Source organism: Cyanistes caeruleus, chromosome 21 (assembly GCF_971803275.1).
Source record: "Cyanistes caeruleus chromosome 21, bCyaCae1.hap1.1, whole genome shotgun sequence".
Classification (NCBI taxonomy): Eukaryota; Metazoa; Chordata; class Aves; order Passeriformes; family Paridae; genus Cyanistes; species Cyanistes caeruleus.
The window spans coordinates 8,941,280-8,960,318 of record NC_141721.1 but is presented as its reverse complement, the minus strand read 5'-3'; the positions used below and the strand labels follow the sequence as shown (position 1 = coordinate 8,960,318).

The following is a 19,039-nucleotide window of genomic DNA, read 5'->3' as shown; positions in this document are numbered from 1 at the left end:
AATGGGGTATAAAATACAGTTCAGCACAAATACCAAAGCTGTTTTTTTCAATTATAAACCTATTTAGAAGGTGGATACACTAGAAATGATGGAATGCCAAACTGCAGATGAGGTAAGCAGGCTGGGATACATGTGCACCCCTGCACACGTTGTTGTACAAGAGAGAGGAGAGTGCTCTGGAAAAGAGTTACATATGCATAATTAGTTTAAGCTGAAATTAATGCTAACTTCAGCAACTTGGGATGCAGATTCACTATTAGTACTCTAGTCCACTTCCACCATATGGAGAAGTTGAGGATGCAAAGCCTTGATGAATTCCACACTGGAAAGTGCCAGAATGGAGTTCAGGCACAGGTGTCCAGGGTTTTCCTTGAGCCCCATGTGCTGGGTTTGTGTCTCTGTCTGCTGCTTTGGGATTTTACATGGATTTTACTTCCCAACATAGCCTGCCAGTGGCACACTCGGCTCCCCTCTGTGCCAGCTGGGTGTCAGCACTCATCCTTTCCAACCTCACCAATCCTGAGACAGGAACTCTGTGCTAAAACTGGGGGCAGGGGGACAGCTAAAAGGCTGTGTGAAGAATGGTTGGGAAATGATACTAAAAGCCATTAACCTGAAGTTACATATTCAACTTCTTTGTTGAATGTAGACAGGCCCTTGACTCATCTACAAGGAAGGGTGGATACTTACTGCTTGAGATTTTGAAATTCTGGGAATCCAGCAATATATTTAATGAGCTTAAAATCTTCTTTGGTCATTTTTAGAAGTCAGGATTATAAGACAGTTTTGGCGGGGAAGGAAGAACCAGAAGATGATGAGCAGCATTACTGTGTGTGTGAGGGGTGTTCAGGGGCTGGAGCCCCCAGCTCTGCAAAACTCCATTCCTTCATTTCATCCAGGGAGGCTGGGTTTAGCTCACGTTTGTATTGGCATGCTTGAGTGGTACAAGACTTTTGTTCCCAGAGACTGCATCTTCTGTCTGTTGTTTAGAGGAGATTTACCTGATATGCCCCAAACTGATCTAATTACAACCATAACCTTGCACAGAATGGCAGAAACTCAGCAGACTTGCCTGGCTAAGGCAGGGAAGGTTTTCTTCCTGCTCCTGCACCTCCTGAAGTGTTTGCTCAGTTTCAGAGCACAAAGGCGATTATATTTTTCAAAAGCCAAGCCAGTAAAGAGAATGCAACCTTGAATGCCTCCTCGCAGGAGTAGTCACATGTGTTTTGATTAACTCAGCACCAACACCGTATACAAACAGCAGTTCTGCGATGCTCACAATTAATGGGCCTCACACCAGCCTCAGATCTGCCTCTCCTGTGAGAGAGAGACACCTTCAGCACACAAACCCTCCAAAACCATCTCAGAGCCCTGCAGTAGCCAGGGGTGGATATATTATACTGCAAATGAAATCCAAAGACACGGAGCTGTAAGTATTGTGGTTTCAGAGTGACCCAGACCTCCTGGAGTCGTTAATAAAACATGGGCTTGTGATTGATTCGCACAAATCGCTTCCTATTACCCAAAGCCCAGGCGAGGGCAGCCGGGGCTGCTGGCAGAGGCTCCAAACCCGCCAGTGCCTCTGTGACTGGTGCTGGTGGAAGTGTCCCCGTTGTGGGCAACCTCCAGAAAGCAGGTGCTGAATTTACTCACAGGAAAAGATCAGGCTCCTCAGCGGCTTTCCCCGGAGGAACTTGAGGCTGGCAGAGCGTGCCCGAGGGTCCAGTGCCCTGCTCTGCTCCCGGAGCCGTGCGCTCTGCTCTTGCCCCTGGCGAGTCTCGCCCCGTCTCACCTGCTGGCCTGCGGAGCGAGGCTGTGCAGGCTGGAGCGGGGCCCGAGGCTGTGTGCAGCCGGTGCTAGTCCCACACGGTACCCGGTGGCTGCAGTGAGGCCGCAGCAGCAAAGTCAGGTTTGGGAGCAGGCATGGAGCGGGAGCTGCCATGGAGCAGGAGCAGGCATGGAGCGGGAGCTGCCATGGAGCAGGAGCAGGCATGGAGCGGGTCCGGGAGCAGCCATGGAGCAGGAGCAGGCATGGAGCGGGTCCGGGAGCAGCCATGGAGCAGGAGCAGGCATGGAGTGGGAGCTGCCATGGAGCGGGAGCAGGAGCAGGCATGGAGCGGGAGCTGCCATGGAGCAGGAGCAGGCATGGAGTGGGAGCAGCCATGGAGCAGGAGCAGGCATGGAGTGGGAGCAGCCATGGAGCAGGAGCAGGCATGGAGCGGGAGCTGCCATGGAGCGGGAGCGGGAGCAGGCATGGAGCGGGAGCAGGCATGGAGCGGGAGCTGCCGTGGAGCGGGAGCAGCCGTGGAGCGGGAGCAGGAGCAGGCATGGAGCGGGAGCAGGCATGGAGCGGGAGCAGGCATGGAGCGGGAGCAGGCATGGAGCGGGAGCTGCCATGGAGCGGGAGCAGCCGTGGAGCAGGAGCAGCCGTGGAGCGGGAGCAGCCCACCAGCAGAGCAGTGCGGAAGGAAAGCGGCGATTGCGGTTCCCGTAGCGGGGCTGGGCCGGGCTGGGCCCCAGCTGAGTGTGGGGGGCCATCGCGGCTCTGTGGCGGGGGTTTCCCTTACCCCTGAGGGGGAGCAGGCTGCTCCGGGGCCCCTGCCCGTGTTCCCCCGCCCGCGGCCGCATCTCCCGCTGCCGGCACCCTCGGCTTGGCCCGGTGAGGCCGCGGTGCCACAGGTGGGAGGAGGCAGCAGATCCTGCTCCTGAGGCACCTCCGGATGGCAGGGACGGCTCAGGCTGTGCATTTTCTGTTCTCACTGCTGGGGGGATGTGGTAACAAAGCAATTGAACCGTCTCTTCAGGGAAACGTGGATTGTAAAAGCAGACTTAATTTTGTGCTTTGCTTTGGTACCAAAGAGCTGATTTCTGAAACCATTTCCCAGCTCACAACACATCTCTAGGCATTAAAATGTTGTGAATTTGCTTGTCATTACCAATATTTTCTTTGACTGAAGCTATTGAAACAAAGTGGTCTTTTTTTTTTTTTTTTCGTCCCTATAACCTTCAATCTTGCTTCTAAAAGCAGTAGCTCTCTTTTTCTTTCTTTCTTGGTCAAATATAAAAATGATGATAATTTCAAATACTGCTTTAGAATAATTGCTTTCCTCCCTCTTTTGTATGACAACAGAAGCTTGGCCTGATCTTAAATCAGATGCTGGCAGGCAGAGGGCTCTTGACAGCCCTGCAAAATCCTTTAGTTACAAGTCGGTTTTAGCCAATTCTTTATTTGTAAATGACAATTTTCTACAGAAAAATATATGCTTGGGCTTCAATTTCAGAGCCCTAGATTGCAGCCAGGAAAAAATAATTGAATTTTTTACACTTTTTTTCCCCCCCCTTCTCTCTTTTTCTTTCTGACTTATAAAAAAACCCAAACAGAAAAAGTGAGGCTCTGTAAGGTGTGACTGGAGCTGACTGAGGGGAATATCCACCCTGGCTGATGTGCATGGTTGTGGGGACAGGAGTGATGATTAATTTGTTCCATGCTGGGAGGATTTGGGGCTGCTCCGAGCTTTGTGTCCGATGCCTCAGCCCCATGGAGGCTTTGCCACTCTGGTGTGGTGTGACAGGGTGGCCCTTGGTGTGGAGCAGGTTTGAGCTATCCTCGTGACCTCAGCAGCCCTCAGAAAAGGCATCTTTGGAATCTTTAGCAAGAAAATCAGAAAGCGATAAAACTTCCAGGTAGCAGGGTCAGTGCCCGTGCCTCTGTTTGCCAGTCTGTGGTTAACCAGACAGGTCCTGGCTCTGGAGGTAGGGGTGTTTTTCCCTTCAGTCTCTGGAAGTTGGCTGCTTCACCCAGTTTCCAGAGAAAGTGCGTTTTGATGCCTGGGTTTGGTACTGGGGTGTTGGTTGGTGTCCTGAGTTGGGCTCTGTTGACTCAAACATCTCTCTGAGGTGGGGTGGCTGCTGCTGAGCTGTCTCCAGCTGCAGGGCATGGCCTGCTCTGAGCCCTCCCCAGCCTTCTGAGAGTGCTGACAGCATTGCCCTGGATCTGCCTTGAGTCATGGTGGCCCACAAGCATCAGGTGGTTTGGGATCAGCCCACCAAAGACACCTTAGGCTTTGTGTCCCTGGGCTGATCCTGCCCATCTTCAAGAGCTGCAGGTTATGGATGATGGGTTCTGCTGTGGTGCATTCTCTGTAGGGGATCCAGCACCATCCCTTTGCCTTGTGGGGCCAAACTCAGGCACCTGGGGCAGCAGGAGGAGCAGGCTGTTCAGTTGGGCTCTGGGGAGCATGGACAGGTTCCTGGAGGGGCTGATCTGGGGAGCATGGACAGGTTCCTGGAGGGGCTGATCTGGGGAGCATGGACAGGTTCCTGGAGGGGCTGATCTGGGGAGCATGGACAGGTTCCTGGGGGGACTGATCCAGCCCTGTGGATGGTGATTCCATGAGCATGGGCTGCGGTAGCTGGAGGGTGCTGCGTCGGCAGCTCTGGCTGTCTTTCATCGTTTGATTATTTTAAAAGTAACTGTGCAAGTTCCTTTTAAACTGACCCATGGAAAGTTAATAACACATCACTTCAATTTGATGTAATTGCCTTTTGCCTGCCAAAGAGCGTTCAGCCTGTCTGTAGGAAAAGGAGGGGCAAAAGCACCTCTGGTTTGAGACAGTAGCTATGAAGATACAATGCTTGGACTCCTTTTTCACTTATATTTGCATTGAGAAGCACAATAAAAATCATTTATTAAAAAAAAATATCCGGGGGCTAGAGTTGTTATTGAGAGCCTTTACTCAGCCATCTCTCAAATAAAAACAAAACAAGATGGAGAAAGAAGTATCTAATCAAATTGAATTGAAATTGGTTTTGTAAAGAAGTATTCTCATCATTTGGGTTAGGGATGGGATCTGAAGAGTATTTCTTTTTTCCACTTACTGTTTGAAATAATCTGGTTAAACCATATGCTTGTCTTGTAATTTCTTACAGATGGTCACAAGAACAAAGAAAATATTTGTAGGTGGATTATCGGCTAACACAGTAGTGGAAGACGTGAAGCAATACTTTGAACAGTTTGGCAAGGTAAGTTCTGCCCAAGTGAGCACTACAAAGTTGTTTCTTTCTTGCCTTTGTTTTTAAAGTGTGTTTTGAAAAACAAAAGTGCATTGAGGACTGAGCTCAAAGGAGGGCCAAGCTTTTGCCTTTCTGTGTCATTTCTTGAGGCCTAAGGGATTCCTTTCCTGTTTGTTGCTTGTGTGTGTACAACATTGCCAACACTGTTTACTTCCACTAAAGAAAAAAAGCATCACTAGGAGGTGAATCTGTGTCTGTTCAAGAAGAATCTGACCCTTAGCTGAAGGATTACACAGTTGTCTTCTCCATAAAATCAGCCTTCTGTTAGTCCTGATTCCAGTGGCAAAAAAGGGCAGATAGATGTATTGGAGAGCTCATTAATTTGTGAAAATGCCTGAAGGAACCACGTGAAAAGCAAGAGTAATGTGGAAGTCACTAGAATAGCCACTTAATTTCTTACTAGAAAATCCTTCTGCAAGTATGTGTAGAATGCTGGCATCACTGAAAAAAAAAACCAAAACAAAAAACCAAACAATCCCTCCGCCCCCCGCAAAAAAACCCTCACCGAAGTCCCAAAACAAACAAGTTTATGCAGAGAAGGAGATCTGAGCCTTGCCAGAGTAGTCTTTGCTGTGATGTACCAGCTCAAACCCCCCTGTCCAGGCTTTGGCCCAGTGACACTGACTTCTGTGGAGCTCCCTGGATCCCCACAGCTTCTGAACGCTTGGTTCAGGAGTGCTACGGGTGATGAGCTCGTGGAGCTGCCTGCTCTGAGAACAGTTTGTGCTGCTGCCTTCTGCCAGCCCCACTGTCCACAGGACCCCATGACTTCCAGCTCCATGGGTTCCAGCCTGACAGCTCGATTCCTGTCTTTTGGAGTGCAGCAATCGATGTTTTAGATGCAAGATTGCGTGAGGACACAGCAGGATATCCCAAAGCAAAGCAGCTCCCATTCCTTGTAGTTAGTTTATGTTTCTTTTATATGCCCTGGAAAGCCTGAGCCAGGCAGGATTTTGTTGAGGGCTGAGGAGGCGAGTTTATAAATGGTTCCTGTGCTGGATTGATAGTTGTTTTGCAAACCAGTCATTTTATTTTCAATAATAATCTTCGATTCCGGCAGGATGTTTACAGCCTGCTGAGCCTTTTATTAAAGGATTACATGAGCTTTTGGATGTTTCTTCTGTAGTTACTTCTAATTGCAGAACTCCACTAACCTGTATTTTTCAAGTTAATAATAGTTTCAATATAAGTACTTTGCATATTGTCTGGATGTTGTCTTAATATAGGCTTTTTAATTTCACCATCTGGTAGTTTCATGCTTGCAGTTTTACAGTCCCTGAGAATGCAGCAGCCAGGCTGTGTCTCGGGAGTGACTGGGGATTCGGGACGCTTTGGTTCTGCTTTCATGCTCTGCCATTCTTGAGACAGCATAGCAGAGGTTTGCCTTCCCAAAGGCAGTACTTCGGAAAAATCAAGTGTTTTTTTTCAAGTGTCTTAATTTTGTGGGCTAAAAAATTTAAGGAGCTGAAAATGGCACAAGTTGGGATCAAGGTAGGAATGCATTCCCATGTCAGCACAGCTGGGGTTGTTCCGCTGAGGCTGCGTGTCCAAGAACTAGAGCTGAGCTCCTGCAGGAGCCAGGCTTGCAGGGCTTGTCCTGTCACTGCAGGTGACCTGTTTTACAGTCCCCTGTTCCAGAAGACCCATTGTGGAGAGTTTGGTGAAGCTGGTGGTGCTTGGAGCAGAGTCTGCTTGGCTGTGTGACTATGACTCAACCTTGGTGGAGGTGTTTGAGTTCTCCCCCTGACACTGCTTTTCATCAGCTTTTGGTTTTGGGGTGTTTTGAGGAGATTCTGCTCAAGGCTCTGGTTGTCAGGGGGTGGTTGATAACCCTTAGAAATGGGGAGCTGTGGTTCAGCTAAATTAGAAGACTTGGTAACTTGCTGTGGACAGTGGGATGCTGCGTTCAGATACCATGACCCAGGACTGGTGCTGCAGGATCTTGCAGGAGTCAGTCCTTCTCCATCCCACTTCTCTGCCCTTCTGGGACTTCTGTGCTGAGATCAGCCCTCTGAGGCAGGGCCTGTGCTCAGCACTCAGCCTGGCTCTCCAGTTGGGCCATTTCCATGCACACAGTGATCCACATCGATCGGCCAGCTCTGCCTTTGCTTAGAGCTTTCTTAAAATAAAACAAATTGCATTACATAATTAATGTGTGAGGAGCCGCCCGTGTTTGATAAGAGCATCTCAGGTGATTTGCTCTTTGAAACGCTGAGCTTATTTATTGGCGTGGAAAAAATTGCCTGACGACCTCTGCGATTCCTGAAATCGTGTTTGTACTTGCTGTGCAGAGGAGCTTTGCAGCCAGGGGAGCTTGTTTGGTGACTGGAAGCAGTTCTCAGAACACAGGATGTGCCACCAGCCTTGGGGCCAGGCAGGCTCTCTCGTGTAACTGGAGTTGGAAGTAGGGGAGCAAAGTTTGAATTTGAAACTGCAGCTTTTTGAAAAGTCGGTGCCAGAACCTTTGTCTCCAAGAAAAGGAAAAGCTTTAGTAAACCCACCAGTGACAGTGCTTGATGATACAGCACCCAAAGCATGTGGTAATGATAATTCCTGAAACTTAGCTTGTAAGATTTCTCATAGTGATTAGTATTTCTTTCCAAAAAAGCCCAGGAGTCCCAGATTTCCTTTTGGCAAGGTTGGCATCCTTAGCTGCCTTAAGCAGTGGAGGAAACTGGGGAAAACAACCCCTGAGTGAAGGCAAAAGGCATCACAGAAGGAGCATGGAACAGTGTAATGAACAGCCTTGTGAGTGCTTAGAGCTGCTGAGGCTGGTCCTGGGCACCTGTGGGTGTTTGGGGCTCCCCAGAGAGGCTTGGTGGGGTCTGGGTGCTGAGGAGGGGAAGGATTCTCCTTCCAGTCATTTCAGGGGGCAGAATCCATGGAGGAGATGAGAAGGCAAAACTGGGAAAATACCAAACTAAGCCATAAGCATTTACAATTAGAAGAAGGAAAAAAAAAGCCATTGTGTTACTCCCGATCCTGACAGTCTGATGCAGTTGTTTGCAAGATCCTCTCCTGTTTCAGTTTCAAACATTCTTACAAACAAAATAATTCACTGTCCATGTTGACCCATTCTGGGCTCTGCAGCATTGCCCTTGTGCTGGGTGTGAAAAGCTGCTGAGACCAGGCTTTAGAAGAATTTATATGAGAAGTTTTTTAAGCTGAGAAGATGCAGGGGGAGCTTAGTGGGGCTGGCATTGCTCCCCTCCGAAGAGGCCGTGCTGTAGCTGCAGGTCTGACTGTTTTCTGGCTGGCTGGAGGGGTGGCAAGCGTGGAGCTCTGAGACTGGGACATGATAGAGCATTTAAGGCATCAGGCATCATTTAAAAAATGAAAAAACCGCAACAGACTCCTCAAGGCTCCCCTGGAGTCCTGTGAGCAGTAGAGGAAAGCTCTGAATGCTCGTGGGCTCGGAGGACCTGCGTGTGCTGCAGCTCGGAGCGCAGCACGGCCCCGAGGGCAGGGAGGGCTCCAGGTGTTCCCCAGGTGCTGCTCCCTGCACACAGCTCCTGTGGGAGCAGCCCAGGCCTTCGCCTGCACCTTGCAATTACACTTCACATGGCCAACTGTGTAATTAGTTTGGAAGACTTATGCCTAGTCATTGGTTTATCCTAATCGGCTTTGGCTTTTCCCAACAACAAAGTGAGCTTATTTTCCTAAGCTGAAACAACTCTGCTCCCTTTGTTCCTCTCTTTTATTGTCTCATTCCTTTCATTCTGTTTTACTGCCAAAGTTTTGTTTCATTAGGCCTACAAGTCATTTCCAATCCAGTGGGCTGCTACAATAAGGCCTTTATAACTCAGCTGCCCTGGTTCCCATGTCCCTTCTGGTCCAGAGCCAGGACTTGCTGTTTGACATGGGATTTTAACCCTTTGGCTGCCCCAGCTGCTGGTTCCCCCTTGGGGCCAAGCCAGGCTGAACCCCTGATGAGCTCATGGATCCTAATGATTATGTGCAGCCATTAATTGATAGGCTAATGGGCTCCAGGTAACGTGTTTGGGCCCAATTATGGAAACAGAATTCTGAGTAAAAACCTTCTTACTGTAATGAGTTGTGGTGGGAACAGTCCTTGGAATGAAAAGGCCACTGTGCCCTTCCAGCAGGGTGGGAACAGAGTTCTGGTGAAGGTATGTTCCAGTTGTCCTGAGGTGTTAGATCAGACCATGTAGGACTGTTCTTGTAGAAAAACCATGTTTTCCTGTGTAGGAGAGAACACAAATTTAAATTTACCCTTTTTTGAACCAGAATGATAATGTTTGAAGATGTGTGAAATAGTTTTGTGGACAGACAATACTTTTCCATATTGCTATTTCAGACTACTGGAGGAGCAGTCAGTGCTGATGGGGGTGGCCCCAGATGTTTTACTTTCAATCTGAGAGCACTGGCTCTTCAATTTTCCTTTCACAGCAATTCTAAAGTGTAAAGCAATTCTAAAGTTTCCCTTTCAGGAAAAGGGGTGCTCTGGCATTTGTTTTTTATTTCAGATTTCTGGATGAAATTGCACCAGACCAGCATGCATTAATTTTGTTTTGTGTCCTGGCTTGCTAGGAGGTCCTTCAGACCTGTCATAGGCATGTTTCAGCTCCACTTGGAATATGTTGCTTCCTCAGGAATGGCTTTGGATTTGGAAATTTTGAGACAAGACAGAATTTCTGTATTACCTCTGTGGATTTGAATTGTTTTGTTCAGTCACTTGTTATTTCCTGTGAGATGCAGAACAGACCAATGGAATAATAATAATATCTGGATTCTGAGCTGGGTTTTTTTCCCAGGTAAGAGAGAGAAGGTGCCTTCTCTCACTTGTCCTGGCTCCAGGCACACCTCCACAACCCCATGGTGCTGCCTCACAAGGAGCTAAGGCTGGAAGCTGTGAACAGCACCATGAGAACAAGAATTTCCTCCTTTGGCTGTTCCATGCCCTGCATTATAACATGGACCCTGGTGCAAACAACAACCAGTTTAACCTTTTGAAAAATAACCTTTGTAGCGAAGTCCCTCTGCATTCTCTGTGTAAGTGTGTCAGGAGGGAAGGAGGTAGGATCCACACTGAGGATTTCGGCCTCATCGGGTGGTTTACAGAAATCACTTCCTCTGTGCTCTCCTCCCTGACAGCTGTGAAAATATAAATCAGGAAAACAGGAGAGAAAACTCCTCCTTGTTTGGCCAGGCTCTCCGGGTGTGAATGAGTTAATGCACTGCTGTGGTATTAAGCACTCCAGTGGTTTACTTTTCCCTGAGACCTCGAGTATTGCCTCTGAAGATGTTTTTACAATAAAGTTGTTAGCATGAGAAAAGGTGGTTTTCTCACCACGGCTTCATTTTGGGGGGATTTGGAAGTCTGTGTGGAGCTGGGGCTAAGGCCAGAGTCAGGAGGTGCAAGGAATTCTACTTGTATGAAAGTGAAAGCTTAGTTAATTTAGCCTTGGCAGAGGGTTTGAATTGTATTGTCACCTCAGTTGGACATTGATATGTAGATTTAACGGTCAATAGGAGACATGGATGGGCTGTCCTTAAAGCATTTGCTTTGCAGAAAAGTCATTTTTCGGTTTGACTGATTTTTAGCCTTTCACATTTTTCAGTGCTGTATTTCCCAGTTCAGTACTTGGGACTTGGTTATGTTTTATGAAATGAAGGGACAAATTTGGGCTCTTATTTACATTGTAGTCTGTAATAGTCAGAGTTCCCAAAACATTTGTAATGTGCAGTAAAACAGAGAACGTGATGGCTTTTTTTCTACCTACTGCTGCCCTCAGTGTTCCCTTCCAGAGTAACTCCAAGTTCTAGGCCTGCTGGGGAGCAGCTCAGAGCTCATCCTGTTCTTGTTTCTAAGTTATCTGCATGCACAGCAATAAACAAACACGTTGTTGTTTGCAGCGCCTGAGAAGTCTGGGACAAGGAAAAGCAGAGTTTTGGGGACTGTTCTGTTAGAGGAGCAGCATCTGCCTCCTCCACACCACTGCCTCTGCCCTGTGCTCTTGCTTTAAAATTCCACTGCTTCCACATTTCCTTATTTCTGTGTTACCTCCATGATGTTCCAAAGTATAATTAATGTTCCTTTAAATTTTAGCTTTGGCATGTGACGAGGGATCTGGGATATAGAGGTCCCTCATGGCCTAAAGGACATTTTATTACTTCTTTTCCCTCCCACGTGATTTTTTTTTTTTTTTTTTAAACAAACTGAAAAACTTGATCATTGCTTAAAAAGCAGCTACTCTTTTCATGCTGCCAGGGAGAAGCTGTGCACAGGAAGTCAGTTTTTAGGTGGTCTGTAATAAGCCACATGCTTTGTGGAAGTGGTTTTGTTATAAATTAGATGTTGGTTTCTACCTGGGTTTTATGAAAAGAGGAAATGTTAAGGCGGGATTTGTGGGCACAAAGGTGGTATCAGAGCCCAGCAGAAGTTTGAAGTACAGTTTTATTTCCTTTTCTCCTCTGGTTGATGAGGTGCTGAGGAGGCTTCACGCTGTAGCACCATAGCCTGTGGGAGATGAGTGAAATGAATCATTATTCAGGGGCTGTGTTTGGGGAGAGAAAAGTTACACGAAAGTGCTCAGGTTTCCTCCTCCAACGTGCACGTGAATATTTTGTGTGTCTTTGTGTCAGTTTTAAAGCTGAGCCAAACCTGTGGTAATGATCCATATCCTTTCTGAGACCCCAAGGAAGTCAATTTTGTTTTTCACCCCCGCTTTTATTCCTTACAAATGCAATAGGCTATATAAAATCCCTAACAAATTGAGTTAATCCTGTTTGGTAACATCTTTACATTACCCCTGGGGCATTCTTGGATTCAGCCCCAGTGAGTGGGGTTGTAGATGTAGAACTTCCCTGGAAGGAGATGATTTGGATTTGCGCTGCTGTGGTGGCATCTCTGAGCCCCTTTCGGGCCTCTGAGTCTGGCTGGAGCTCTGCCCCAGCAAGCTGGGCTGAAAGCAGAAGATGGTAGTGTTAATGCTCAGCACTAGGAACCAGGTAAAGTATCTGATGGACATTTTCAATATCTGCTGTGAAATTGCATCAGATTCCACTTTGGCACTTGTCTGGCAGCGCAGCCTCCCGGACGCTCCAGGAGTTATTTATAAGTGTAGGTGCTGCTCCTGCCATCCCTCCAGGGCACTGCTGATCTTTGAGGAGCTGCAGCTGAGGGGCCCAAAGCTTGGCTTTGGGAAAACCCATGTTTTAGCGCTGGTTCTCTAAAGAAAAGCCAGCAGCAGTTACTTAAACCTGGCATGGTGTAAGTGGAACCCGCGCTCTGGTCCCGTCTCACAGGCTTGGGGAGGCTCGTGGCCGAAGGGAGCTGGTTAAAACAGAATTGATTGGAGAGTCAGCACTCCATCAGTGCCATCATCCCACATAATGGATACCCCAGCACTGAGTGATGGGGTGGGAGACGTGAGCGTGTTTTAAATGCAGCTCCAAGCCTGGGCCACAAAGAAAAGGGCTTTTCAAAGTGCCCAGCAGGAACTTTGTAGAAATTGTTCCGAATGTGGAGAAGAGCACAAGTTACTGGGAGCAGGTGTAATAATGCTTTTTCCTCATGGAAATGAATGGCCATATTGATCAGTCCTAGAGGTGAAATATCTGAGTTTAGCTCACATATGGAGTATCAAGGGGAGACCAGTTTAATTAAGTTAATTCTGCATGGATAGAATATGAAATACATTTGATGCCTATCATACACATCTCTCTCTTTTAGGAACATTTAATGTATTATTTTCTTGGGGAAAAAAAGTGCCTGCCCATGTTTGGGTAGAAATGGAGTAGTGGCCAAGCATGAATCACATCAGTCCTATCAACAGTTACCATTCCTGGTGATACCTGCCAGCCCAGAGAGGGAGAGAGGAGTGGTACAGTATATGTATAAATATAACTGCAGAAATGGGGACAAGGGCAAAGTAGCTCAAATGAAGAGCCAATTAAGATAATCTAAGCAGAATGAGGATTAACTGCCTTTTAATCTGAAGGGTACCCAAAATGCTTGTGGCCAGTTCAGATCAAACAAGTATTGTCTGTGTTAGGGACATCCACGAGGGGTTTGGGGTGAACAGGAATGAACACGGGGTGTTCACCCCGCTGCCCAGGGCACGGTGGTGTTGAAATGGTTCTGTTTGGCATGAAATGAGCCTCCGTGCTGTGGTGTCACCACTGTGGAAGGTGGGAGGAATATTGGATATGTCATAAAGAAATGATTGCAGGTATAAGGGGAGTTAACATTTCGCAGTTTTTCTTTCCCAGACAGAGGAAAACACTTGCAGCTCTGTCAGGGAAGGAGCTGCTCTGTGTTATGTTTTTAAAAAGCAGTTTAAAAACCATTTTATTTAAGCATTTAGCACTCGTTCCATTTGCTGCTGCTCCAGGTGAGGCACCTGCAGTGTATGTGGTGGGGAAAGGGAGGCACATTTGCACCCGTGTTCCTGGAGACTGATCTTAAATTCCATTAAACGGGAGCACGTGCAGATTCCACTTGGAGCATCCGATTATTCTACCACTGTCCTGACAGGGTGTGTGGGAGTGTGTTACCTGAACTGGGGGGGCTGTCAGCTTGTGCTGGGTGTTTGTTGGGAACAGGGGGTGCCCAGAGCCAGGGTTGGGAACAGGGGGTGCCCAGGCCCCGCTGGCTGTGCCCCCTTTGCGGGGCAGTCGCCGTGTGAGCTCTGGATCTGCAGGTGAAGGTGCCTGTGTTGAATCTCTCTCTCTCTGCTGAATGGTTTGGCGAGTTCAGATCCGTGCCATGTTAATTGTCAGGAGTGGGAGGGTGGGAGCAGATTTCACCGGGGGCAATGGAAGAGATCCAACGAATTTCCACTCTGTTTCACTGCTTGGCAAACCAGCACTTACTGTCACTTTGCATAAATAGGTTTATTTCAGAGGGTCAGCCGGCACCACTCCCCCCTTCCCCTGCTGGCCCACCCTCCCCTGAAGGAGAGGAGGCCGAGGAGCATTTAATTTCCCCAGCAGCAGGTGCTTGTCATCCATCTGAAGAAAGCTGCCAACATCTGGTGCAATTGCCTCGGCAAACGCAGTAACAAGGCGCCTGCAGTTCAAACGCAGAGAGAGCATTGCCTCTTTAATGATAACAAGCTGTTGGCTTCCCCTCTGAGATGAATTCATCTCACAGATGTTTGTCTAGTTTTGGCAATCTTATCACTATAGCTTTGGTGATTATGCTCAACTGGAGACTATTACTATAAAAGAAGTTTGAACTTGTTCCATTTTTGCATTATTTATTTATTTAGCCATTTATTTCTCTGCTTTCTGGATATAATTTGTATCAACAACTGTACCATTGGTCCCATTACCCAAGTACCCTCACGATTTGTATTGCATCTGCTGAACAGTAGCTCGCTACTTGACTCCCACCGCTGGCAAATGTCTTTCAGCCACGCTGACGTTTTTAACGTTCCCCATCAACAGCTTTGTGGTTTGAACCCTCTATTTAACACTACATTTTCTGGGATTACTTGGCGCTCGCTCTGTCTGTTCTCTCTAATAACTGCAATATACTCACTATTTCTGCAAAGCATGAGGCGCCAGGAATATTCTGGATATTCCGTTTGGATGGCAGCACTCTGGTGACCTTGGCAGGGCTTTGTAATGACAATGCATGACTATCTTCATTGTTGGATCTTAAACATTTCCAGCCTCGGTGTGATAGTACAGAGCATGGGGACCTGCAGGCTGAGGGCTCCAGTGCCTGTTTGCTCTTGTTTGCTTTTCTAACATGCCTGTTTTTTTTAAGGAGACAATTTCTCCCCGAACGTGTGGAATTATATTCCGGTAAATAGGATTTATTTTTGGAAACGTGCTTGTGAATAGGTGACTCATGCCTGAATGAAGATGTGTCACTGTTGGTGGGGACACCACGTATATGATTTCTTAGGCTATAAATAGATGCCAGTCCAAGTACTGGTGACATGGTGATGCTTCCTACCGACTTGTTAGCTCAGCCTGGCTGCTGAGGAGAGTGTTTAGAGTGTCAGTCTCTCCTGCTGGAGCAACAATTTCTGCTGATGCTTATGGAATAACATCAATAGATTTGTGAAATCCTGGGAGTACTTTAATTGGCACAAGCACGTTCCCGTGCTGCCGTCACAGGGTGTACTCATGTTTCTTCTTCTCTCATTGCAGAGGTGAAGAAACTGAGTTTTGGGGTGTTCGGGTGCTTGTCAAAAGCTGGGGTACCACCTGCAGGGTCCTGAGACTCAGAAACTGGGTTTGCTTATTTGTTTCTATTGCTGAGGAGTTTTTAGCTAAACACACAGGATCAGAGCTCACTCCCATTTCCAGATCCTGGAAGTGGCAGTTCCTTTTTCCCGTTGTTGATGCTAAACTGTGGTTCCATGTTGTTGATGTTTGCTCAACACCACTTACCCACCAACACAGCACATATGGTTTAATGGCTGTCTTTTTTTGTGCCTCTGCTGTAGTTACAGTATTATTAAAAATCCATTAAATTTTGATGTACATCATAAAGTATGTGCTCCTGTGAATGTGAGTGCAGATAATTATTTCTGATGAATAAACCAAAAGGACAAGTATGTAAGAAGTTCATCCTGCAGCTTTCAATTTTCATTATATACATCTCCTGCAGGGGCAATCGTTGTGATGTTGCAGCTGGTTATTTCTGAGGCCTGGCTCTCCCTGGAGATGGATGATGACAGTGCAAACTTAAACTTGCGTGAGAGCCAGTGATTTTGTGGGCATATTTGTAGATAAATGGTTAAGCAAGAGAGGTAACCCTTGGGAAGGCAGAGGGTGTGAAGAGACTGCGACACAGCAGCGACTTTCTCCGAGTTGGTTCCTTGTGCCTGGGCTTTGTGGAGTCTCGGAAAGTAACCCAATTATTTCTCATTAGAGTAACCCAGAAACGTAGCAGCAAACAAGGTGTCATTGCTAAAACACCACCAGGAAGCCAGGCAAGCTCGTCTTGGTGTCCAGGGCCTGAAGCAGGCAAGGGAATCATTAAAAATAATGCATTAAAGTGTCCATAAAGTTTCCTGCAGTATATAATGTCCCACAGGGGCCTCACCTAGTTTTCCATATATGATATGGTTACAGCATCTCATTAACTTTCCCATAACACCAAATACACTTCTCTTGAACACCGCCTTTAGGCTTCACAGGTTTTGCCAAGTGTTTCCTAATAAGCAGGAGCTTCAATATTTATCATGCTTGCCTTTTATCCCCACTGGGCTGAAGAAGTGCTTGGCCTCTCTCCTGCCCCTTTAATTTCCTATTCCCGACTGCTCTGGGCAAACCCAGATCTGGCAGGGCCCAGTCCTCTCCCTGAGAGGACTTCCCTCAGTTTTCCCAACTCTGGTTTTAAGAGTTCCCTCTGCTATTTCTTCTGTTTAAGAGCATGTCTGCACACAGGAATTAGTCTAGCACATAAACTCTTGCAGAGACCTTGGTCTTGGAAGTGGCACACAGCCCTTAACTATCCCAGATGAGAAAGCCAAATAAGTTCTAGAGATATCCCACGAAATCCTTTGTACCTGTGGTTTCTTTGTGCTTGGATGTTAGTGCTAAAGCTGTGGGCTGTGTGTGGTGACCTGTCTGCTTTCTGCCCTGGAAAGGCTCCTTCAGGGCTGTGTGCTGCTGCAGGTTTAGCTGAGCTCAGGTAGGTTGGTCCTGAGGGAAGATGATGTTTTGAGCTGGCGCGGCCATCAGATGAGCTCAGGGATAAAGGGAGGGATGGGGTTACGCCTGTGCTGGGTTTAGGAGTTCAGCTCTGCGGACGTGGCACTGATTTGCTGTGTTATTTTGGTCTTATTCAGGTCTCTGTCTAAAATCTGGGACTAATAGTGTGGCTTTCCTCTTGCTGCTGTAACTGCAGGCTGTTCCAAGGGGGCTGAGCTGGCTGCGTGCAGCACCTTCCAGCGACCTTGATCAAAGTCACAGTGCTGCTGCGAGACTAAATGATGACAAATAAATTCACCTTCATGCAGTTTAGTCTAGTTGGCTTTGTTCCTTCATCCCTGATCCTCCCTGCAAAGGGTTCTGTTTACTTTCCCTGAAATGGAAGAGGCCCTGCTACACAGTCCTCTTTCAAAAATAAACCTCTGAAAAGGAAAACAAAAGAGAAGGAACAAAAATCAGACATTGTCCGATTATACAGAGCAGATCCTGATTCTGAGTTCCAGGAGCTGGAGCCAGAGGTTTGTTTAAGTGTAACACAAATTCTACCATTTTTGGATGGTTTGAAACTCTCTGCCTCTCCCTCCTGTACTTTCAGAAAACAATCAAAATAGAGAGCTGCCTATCCTGTCAAAAAGAACTGCAGAGATTCAATACTCGAGATGGCAAAAGCAAATGAAGGGACAAACACTTCATGCACTGCCTCCCTGAGAGTGGCCTTGGAGCTGTGGGGTCAAACACCTTGCTGGCATCAGCAGATGCATCTTCAGAAGTTTGCAGTCATGTTTCTGAAGTAAATAAGCACTAAATGGTGGTTATTCCCACCCTCAGAAGGGCTGAAAAGGATAACTGAAAACCTCTGTAATGCCAGGACTGTGCTGTGTTCATCAATAATTAGGATACGGGTTCCTGGTGGGAAGTAGGTTTTGCGCTTGGTTGACTCACAGGTCATGTTTTCCATTTTTTGCTGTTTAAGTGGAGAGGTTTATATACTATTCTTTGACCTAAAAACTTGCTCTGCAAAAGGTACAGAAGGTGCAGGCTGAGATAATGCATCTTTTGGGACTGGAGGCTCACTTCTGACCTCTGTTTACGTGGTGTAAATCAAACTGGGGTAGAGCTGTGCAAACAGGCCAGGGCAGCTTGTGCATCAGGGGCCATTCAGCTCTGCCACGGTGGTAATGCTGGGTGAAAATGCTGCTGCCTGGTGCAGTTTTGCTTGGCCTGTGGGGATCCAGGGAAGGGCTCTAAAAATAAAAGAATTGGAGGTAACTGGAGTTGGTTTGCACACAGAGTGTGTGAGTGAATCTGGGCCAGGTGTCAGCAGCACTGGAGCTGTGCTTATCTACATGAGCTGTGAGTTAGATACTTGGTTTTGAACAGTGTGGGCTGTGAGAAGCATCTTTAGGAAGAAATTCTGCCCTGTGAGGGAGGTGAGGCCCTGGCATAGGTGCCCAGAGCAGCTGTGGCTGCCCATGGATCCCTAGAAGTATCCAAGGCCTGGTTGGACGGGGCTTGGAGCAACCTGGGATAGTGGGAGGGGTCCCTGGCCATGGCAGTGAGTAGAACAGGATCTTCAAGGCCCTTCCTACCCAAACCATTCTATAGTTGTGTCTCAGCTGAGTGAAGGGTCTGTCTGTGCTCTTCCATGTGCCGTTCCCTGACTCCTGTGGCCTTTCTAGTCAGGGCTGGAGTGTTAGTGCTGGCAGCCACAGCCCTCTCAGTGTGTTCAGCCTCCAGGTGCAGTTGCCTGTGTGCTACAGCCTGGGCAGGAATCCTGTCCCTTGCTCAGAGTGCTGCTGAAATATTAATGCAGAACAAATCATCCAGTTTAAACTGAACATCAGACAGAGGAGGGAGCAGTGGGGTGTGATGCTCGCCGTGGTTTGTACGGGGAAATGTGCCTCCACTGCTGCTGGATCCTCCTGGCACAGTGCCCTGAGCCAGGTGGGCAGGAGGAGGATCTGTAGTAACCTGGTCCTCTTAAGTGCTCAAAGTTTGGGTCCTTAATCCTCCCCAGCACCTGGGAACTAAGGTGGAATGAGAAAAGGAACATTGCTATTTTGCATCATCTGTGACTGATTGGAAGGGTACTTGGAAAGATTTAACTGCTCTTGGGGCTTTCTCACACTGACTGTTTATATCAGTTATTTTTCCCAGATGGTAAATCTCAGAGACTTCCTCAACAGCCTGGTAGTAATAATAATACTTATATAGCACTTTACATATTCCAAGTGCTGTCCAAAAGCTGATCTGTCTTGTCTTCTGCAGTGATGTGTAGTTAAACTTGAAGGATATTGGCCTGAATTTGTAGTTGTTTATCAGCTGT

At 47.5% G+C, this 19,039-nt stretch overlaps 1 protein-coding gene across 14 annotated transcripts in view; it reads left to right on the top strand.

Annotated features, from left to right (window-relative positions):
* MSI2 (musashi RNA binding protein 2) overlaps positions 1 to 19,039 on the top strand; it is a 208,073-nt gene that overhangs the window by 68,031 nt on the left and 121,003 nt on the right. For all 14 annotated transcript variants that reach the window (XR_015278584.1, XR_015278583.1, XM_086860015.1 and 11 more), the window contains one exon: positions 4,930 to 5,022. Coding sequence is in view for 12 of the 14 variants with exons in the window: in XM_086860015.1 (XP_086716141.1) it covers positions 4,930 to 5,022 (93 nt within the window). In the remaining 2 variants the exon portion in view is untranslated. The remainder of the gene's footprint in view (positions 1 to 4,929; positions 5,023 to 19,039) is intronic.